Source organism: Anneissia japonica, unplaced genomic scaffold (assembly GCF_011630105.1).
Source record: "Anneissia japonica isolate Jap-2015-1 unplaced genomic scaffold, ASM1163010v1 scaffold997_len2565447_cov190, whole genome shotgun sequence".
NCBI classification, from domain to species: domain Eukaryota; kingdom Metazoa; phylum Echinodermata; class Crinoidea; order Comatulida; family Comatulidae; genus Anneissia; species Anneissia japonica.
Window position 1 is genome coordinate 562,762 of NW_022696369.1, and position 8,707 is coordinate 571,468.

The window sequence follows — 8,707 nt, forward strand, 5'->3', positions numbered from 1 at the left end:
GTTCTCCGCGGAACCACATAATCTACACCTGCAGTCGCAGTTGAGATGGAAGCATGAACGCTTATAGCACCAAAGCGAGTGGAAAGCTGTGCCTAACCATCTCCCCCATACCTTCCTGTGAGACCCCGTTAGTTCCACTGAAGGGGAACGGCACCGAACTGGAGAGGTAATAGAAGCGGAAGGGGCTCCTTCGCAAAAATGTGCCTTTATCAATGGCCCCGCAGCAAGCCATCCAGAGGCTTTTATAATATGGATGAATGAGGCGAATTTTGAGATACCCCACCAAAATTTAAGCAAGCGGCATTGAACTGTCGTTAGAAAGTCGAAATCCTCCGCGGTAAGTCTGTTAACGAGCGCGGAGATACCGTATGTGGCAGAAGGTATGACTACCGAGAGAAACAGACGTTCCAGAGATTCTAATGTCATGCGAGCTAGAGGCATATTGATGGCTAATCTCGCGCAAGCGGAAATTCCCTTCTTTTTTAAATGGTCAATGTGTCCACTAACTCCACCCTTTGTCATCAGGACAACACCTAGTTATGTGAAGCTCGAAACAAACTCAATCTGATTTCTATTATACAATATAACATCGTCCTTACGCAGTCGCCCGCCTCTTCTAAATTTAACAATTATAGTCTTATCCGTATTGACTGTTAGTATGTTTTCTTTACAATAATTAAAAAGCCTATTGAGTGCAGCTTGCAACTCAGGTGACTCATTAGAGCAAATCGCCAGGTCGTCAGCGTACAACAAAGTTGTACAGGAACCATCAGCTTCGATCCATTGTGGCAAATCGGCCGTAAAGAGAACGTATAGTAGAGGCGAGAGGCAGTCACCTTGTGTGAGTCCTTTAGTCTGAGTCATGTTCCTACTTAATGAGCCATTGGACATGATCTCTATGTAGTTAATTGATATAATAGACCAGACTGCTCTTAGCATTTTGTGAGATAAACCCATGTCAGATAGCTTTCGCAGAAGAATTGACCGGTCAATGCAGTCGAAGGCCCTCCTAAAGTCAACAAAGGCTACATATAATGGCAATCTTAGGGAAGCAAGGGCTTCATGGATCTTGGTATGGAGCTCCTCGACTGCACTGCCGGTCGATCTGCCGCTGCGGAAGCCATGCTGCTGGGGAGGCAATATGTCATTATCCTCTGCCCTAGACAAAATCCTTCTATTTAAAATGTAAGTATAGCATTTAAGGGCACATGAAAGTAAAGCAACACCTCTATATGAATCAGGAACTCTAAGAAGGCCTTTACCCTTATAAATCGGGAGTAGGTAGCTACACAGCCAGGGGGTGGGGCAGCACCCATAGGAGAAACAGTAGTTAATTATGTATTGAAAAGGTAAAATTAGTATGTCCTCACAGTTCTTGAAAAGATGATCAAATGATCTTGATACATATCACTATACTACATGTTTTATATTATAATCCTTGCTATTTATCTGTACACTTGAGAATTATACTCATTACATACGCTCTATAGTTTCATTGTTAATCTCTTAATTAGACGCCTATTGATAGAAATAACTATCACCTTTATTGTGTATATGCTTTATGCAATGTAGATCAGTTACGCTGACGAAGTTTTCAGGAGAGGACGAAATATTCGTTTAAATAAAATATATTTATGTTCCGAAATGTCAACATTTTCTTTACAGTAGTTTGTCTCCGGCACACGTACTTTTCTTTATAATACGTGGAACATACGTGCAACACACACATGACTATTATATATATATATATATATATATATATACAAATATATATATACATATATAGGCCTATATACATATATACATATACACATATATATACATATATATACATATATACATCTATATATATATATATATATATATATATCTAGATGTGTTGTATATACAATATATATATATATATATTTATATACACAACAAGAAACAAAACATACGCAAACATTCCATTCTAAATGAGTCTACTTGCTGCAATTTATTAAATAATCTATTTTTTTTTTTTAAAAAAGGTATAGTACCGGTACTTGTTCTACAATAATTATTTTGCCATGGATAATACGTACTGAAAATGGATTGCATTGAATATCATTATTAAAGCCTATGCACTTATTGGTTACATTATAATTTGAATACTCCAGGCAAATCTTCCAGTATTTAAACAAGGAAAGGTATAGACATGTAAGTTGGTGTTAGATAATAACGCAAAAAACATTGTTATTTGATATAAATACTGTTGACCAAAGAATTATCATTTTGCTTTATTAATACTGTAAAGAAATTCCAATTAAATAAAATAATGCTGCGCCATAACAGCTATTATCCACCCAAAGGATACAAAGACATAATATGCTTAATCTCAACAAGCAATGCATCATTGGCATGGACACTCCCCAAAAGTTTTGTTCACCCGCATATCCCTCCCTAATTGAACTACGCGCCTTGAGGTAGGGTCATTGCCTAGTGACCCACATGCACTCCCCTAATGGAACATGCGTTTTGAGGTTCGTTAATCCACTAATGTCCTACCGACCAACATACCCCTCCCTAATTGTCTTGTGGTGAGGTTGAATGTTATTGCTCTAGTGACGCACATATCCCACTCATCAAGATAATACATGAAAATAAATACAAAGTACACTTTAAAAGAATAGAATCATGATATAAAAATATTAATTGACATGGTATACTGTGATAATAATGATGAAGGGGCTGGTAGCAATTATTATAACGAAAACGACAATAATAATGGTGATATGGACGATGATGGTGGTGGTGGTGGCCACGATAATAATAATGGTGGTTGTGATGTCGTCGTCATCATCATCATCATACCATTATCCTAATCACATTTTTATAATAAAATTCGACCAATGGCAACATGTTTTATATTTCTGTCAGGTTTTGTACACAAAGCATATATAAGTGTATTTCATACGGATCACAATAAGATATTTTCATCACCAGATTAATCTGGTGAATCGTAAAGTCTTTCCGGATCAATTGGATGAGCTTCGTCTTTGATCTCAGCATACACGTGTACTATTTCCTTTTCTTGATATTGTTCGTAAGCAGGATTTTTTTCTGCATTCATAAGCATTTGAACGCTTTATGTCATGCCCCCTGAGATCTGATTAACGTATAATGGCGTATTATTGCCTTGAACTTCAATAGTACCTGGATGCGTTTTTTTTCCCTGATGTGTTTTCTTTACATAAATGTTTGCCATTATCCAAACTGATACTGTATATATCACACGGCATAATCTCATCTACACCATTCGTAAGTTCATGTTCCGTTTCTCTCTTAGACTTGCAGCATAATTGATCACGAAACCTTAAAATGAACAACCGGAAAAATAAAATTCGTATTTATTGAAATGCTCTATATTATAGTATCACATATAGTTACCCTCGTTGTGCAAGTCGCTTCCCTCTACCCAGGAGTATAAATGCGTAACAACATACATTGGGAAGGTAAACAGAAAAGTTCATGTGTGGGAGGAGTGGCAACCCCCACACCCCCCCCCCAACCCCAACAGTCTTGCACAGTCTGGCCCAAACGCCGTTAGAAAAAAGATGGGCACTCCGGCCTGTGAGCTCAGAGTTTTAGGTGGGACCTTTTTACTTTCACCATGGAGGAAATATATGCTTTCACATACATTGAATCTGGGATAATATCAAACAAAACAAAAAGTTGTTTATCAACAATACAGTAGTCACTTGGTCCTGTTATATTCAAATACTATATTTTGGCACTGAACAGGGATACGTCTACCTATGTTTATTTTGTTCTTGTTCATTGTAATTCATTCCCTTCTGTTACCAACAAATTAGACAAAGTACATGTGCTGTGATCATTTGTGTTGCAATAGTAATTTCTTTATGAATATATAAATATTATGGTGTATTTCATAAACCGATCGAATGTGGGTATACGTACTTATAGAGTAATATTAGAACTACACTACCAATAACAAACGACAACACAGACGCCAGCATGATCATGAATAAATCTGAAAATAAAAGAAAAAAGTTTTACCAACAAAAAATCACAATAAGCCTACAGAATAATATGTATAATTATGATAACGATGATGATGATAAAGATGTTTATGATGATGATGATGATGATGATGATGATGATGATGATGATGATGATAATGATGATGATGATGATGATGATGAAGATGAAGATGTTGATGATGCTGATGATGATGATGATTCTGATGATGAAAGATTATGATGATGATAAAGATATTGATGATGATGATGACAATAATGGGGACGACGACGACGATGACGACAACGACAACAACAACAACAATAATAATAATAATAATAATAATAATAATAATAATAATAATAATAATAATAATAATAATAATAATAATAATAATAATAGAATTGCGAAGGGAATGAACGTTCCGATTGTAGGAGTAAATGATTCACAACTGAAACCAGTTCTTTCTTTAGGTTCACCGATCACTGTAGCTGATATTATTATTATTATTATTATTATTATTATTATTATTATTAATAATAATAATAATAATAATAATAATAATATTTTAACTGAAATTGCTAATAGAATTTTGAATCAAGTAAAATCCGTCTTTGTTTGGTAGTAGTGGTCTGTTTAAGTATTTTCATGGTTTATTGTTTTGCTTGTATCTAATAGCCTGATTGTTCACATATTTCTTTAAGGTCGTTCCATGTTTTCAAATCGAAATACAGTAGTCTGTTTCCACAAATGTAGCTTCATAGTGCGATGACCCAAAATAAAAGTCTACACAGACTACATAAAAAGAGAATTTGTTATTCAAAATAAAGTGTACTGATTAGTACACAGTCAAAGAAAAAAAACTAACATCTGGAATATGTTTTGATTTGTTAAGCATTATTTACATGGCGCTTTACAAAAATACTCTTCATCATAAACTGTATTTTACTATAACAAGTAAAACACAATTAAAAACGAATTCATATTGCAATTAAGAATTTAACAAAATAAAGCTTATCAATGTGTACTAATTACTTTATATTTGTCATACTATTTTAAAGGCGGTTTTCTTACAACTAAAAATAACTCAAATTATTAAGCTTCATAATGGGAATAACTAAAGCATCACGAACTGTAGTTCAATCTTGTAATTTACAAAAGCAATAATGTGGGATGTAAGAAATAATAAATACAAAACTTTTATTAAAACATACATAATTAATAATGAAAACATCAATGGAAATAACCTGATGAGATATTTCAAATGATGGAAATTTCATATAATCAGAGTCACCATATATGCCTCTGTTTAAGAAATTATACTCGTTTACAAAATAATATAATTACTGCATAGGCTCTCACCCCTAACAAAAATTCTAAATGTATTTTTAATTGTCTTGTGACTGAATTTTCAGCTGATTGCTTCAACATAAATTGTTCAGGTTCATTATTCGATATTGTAGAAGACTCTTTAACTTTACAATAGCAGATTGTACGGTCACATGTAACCGAAACCTACACACCTGTAGTATAGAAATACCTCTCTGGCATAGTTTTAAGCAAATTATATATTTTCATGGTTTGTTGTTTTGCTTGTATCTGTTTATGTGTTGTTCTGTTCTCGCCTCTTATTGATTTGATTGAATTTTGTGTTTTGATTTTTTTCTCCAATTTCTTCTTGGTTTTTATTTTAATTATTCTGGTATTTGTATGAATAACTTATCCTTTTTAATGAAATTCTTCTATTGTTTGAAAGTTATTGCACGCTTACTTCTTTACTTCTATGTTCCTGAGGTTTTCTGAATAAATTGAAATTTATTCGGAAATTTATTTCGTTGTAGCGTCGCGTCGTCCAACAAATTGAACCGCGGTAACGAGATCTTACATGCTTCACATTTATTTTCAATTCAATTCAATACGACCACTGATCTCTACCTGAGAAAACTAGTATAGTTGTCTCAGTCTCTACTATAATACGACCCATGACGTACAGGTTTATTTCCTACCTTTGTTATTTTCTGTGTTAGGTTTCGTAATTGGCTCATCACTAATACCAGTTCTGTCTTTGGTTTCACCATCTACCGTGGCTACTACTGACGTATGCATACGGTAAGTGGAACTTAATGGTATAATACTGCTAGAAAATGACTGCATCGGTGTGCCATCAGTAGTGGTGGATAACTGCGTGGTTGCTGTGAAACGAAAAAAAAGTATGTAATAGTCTTCTGAATGTGTCAGATTTACTTGTGTACACTTTATGTTTTTCAGTGGTTCTAATAATAATTGAAGGTATTGATTGATTACTGCCACTTACTTATTGATTTTTCACAAATATAACCATATTCAGTATTTGCAGTTTGAGACCCTATTAGCGCGATACTCTCAATGTCGTACCATTTGCCAGGTCCGAATTCTTCCAGGGTCGTCATATACACTACTGCAGAGTCATTAACAGGAACATTTGGTTCATTACTGCCCCATAACAACTCCATAGCAGTATCACCGGATTCCCAGTTCCAAGCATTTTGAGGATAAATTCCTATCTGGCGGGATAATCCGATGGCGTAGTTTCCACGTGTGCAATTATCTTGGAGGAAGTTCAAGATTGCATCGTTTTCATCTGAACTGGTTATGCTTACAAGTTGATAGCCTGATTGTTCACATATTTCTTTAAGGTCGTTCCATGTTTTCAAACCGAAATAGTCTGTTTCCACAAATGTGATGACCCAAAATAAAAGTCTACACAAACTAAATAAAAAGAGACTTTGTTATTCAAAATAAATTGTACTGATTAGTACACAGTCAAACAAAAAAAGTAACATCTGAAATATGTTTTGATTGAACTTTTATTAAAATATACATAATTAATAATGAAAACATCAATGGAAATAACCTGATGAGATATTTCAAATGATGGAAATTTCATATAATCAGAGTCACTCTATAAGCCTCTTTAAGAAATTAGACCCGTTTAAAAAATAACAAAATTACTGCATAGGCTCTCACCCCTAACAACAAATTCTAAATGTATTTTTAATTGTCTTGTGACTGAATTTTCAGCTGATTGCTTTAACATAAATTGTTCAGGTTCATTATTCGATATTGTAGAAGACTCTTTAACTTTACAATAGCAGATTGTACGGTCCCACGTAACCCAAACCTACACACCTGTATTGATAGTATCATGAAAATATATTAGTTAAAATATAACTAAAAGTAAATTATATGATTTGCAATCACTGTGACAGATTCGCAAACATTTCCTCTATTCTATTTTCTCTATGGTGAAACGACAATAGTGATCAACAATAAGTAGCCGATGGGGTGATCTACATTCATTTTTGATTCCAGTTAATACACATTATAATGGAAAATCAATTACAGTAGTAATCAAACTTAAAAGCTTACGAGCAAGTTAACAAAATGAAACGAAATACCTTCACAGTAGATGACTGAAAGAAAGCCATGTAATAGACAGATAAAAATAAACATTTTTTTAAACATGACGACGAACATATCCATAGCGAATAGCCAAAACAAGGAAATAAAAATAATTTTCAACATGTATGGGGGCGCTAATCATCTTAGAAATAATAAAATCCATAACAAAATACCTTAAGAGTATCGTACAAATGCTTTCTGTCAGAATGGATACATGTGCCATCGAGTGTCACCCAAAAGTCTGTGCTTGCTGCTTTACTTTTTTAATTTGTATGTCTCTAACTTACCTTATCTCGTTAATTCACAGGTACCCCAATATGCGGATGACACTGTTGCATACAGGGATATTAAAGAAGCTAGGGATGTTCAAATCCTTCAAAATGATATTGATACTATGGTCCAATGGGGTAGGGATAATGGTATGAGTCTCAATCCAGATAAATGTAAAGTGCTCAGCATCACCAGAACCACTGGTGGTGATGACACCCTGTACCAGATTGATGGCAACCGTCTGGATGTTGTTGATAGTGTTAATTGTGTCATCATTTCCAGAGATTTGAAGTGGAGTAAGCACATTGAAATAGTCACCAATTGAGTGTCTTAGGCTAAATGAGTTCATCAGACGTACTGTTGGATCTAAGAATCCCAATGTTTTGATGAAATTATTATTTTTTTTTTAAATTTCTAGACATGTACCGGTACTTGAATACGGCAGCCAAGTTTTGCTCCCTTATCAGCAAAATCTTATTAATAAAATGGAATATGTGCAGCGTTAATTTACGGCAGGTTTTACATATACACGGCACAATGACCCTAACCACTTGTCCTATGATAATCGTCTTTTTCAACTGAAATCATGTACACTAATGAACCGTTTAAAGTATTTACTTACTGTAGGCCTAAACGCTGCAAAGTGCTTATATAATATTTTTGATATCAATAACAGCATAGGCCCCTACTCCCCATAATTAGCAGAAGGAAGGTTAATGCGTGAGGTTCATAAGTGAAGGAGCTAAAAGAGATGCTTATTTTAGTTCTATACCTTTGTTAGATTCCAACGATTATTGAATCAACTTCCAGATACTATCAAGGAACACATGGTTATTGATTTGAACTGTTTCAAAAATGCTCTGAAATCATATCTGTAGACATTGACTACCTTTGAACCTTTTTCGAATCGACCGCCGATTTTTGCCTTATGATTTTAACTTGATGATATGGACTTCATGTATTTTTCTTAGCCCACTATTGGTTGGGACTACCCTCC

At 34.3% G+C, this 8,707-nt stretch overlaps 1 protein-coding gene across 1 annotated transcript in view; it reads right to left on the bottom strand.

Annotated features, from left to right (window-relative positions):
- The window catches only part of LOC117102043, a 38,395-nt gene extending 30,874 nt beyond the window's left edge, over window positions 1-7,521 (bottom strand). The window contains exon 1 of the mRNA XM_033242258.1: window positions 7,437-7,521. Coding sequence (XP_033098149.1) covers window positions 7,437-7,521 — 85 coding nt within the window. The remainder of the gene's footprint in view (window positions 1-7,436) is intronic.
- Between the last annotated feature and the right edge of the window lie 1,186 nt (window positions 7,522-8,707).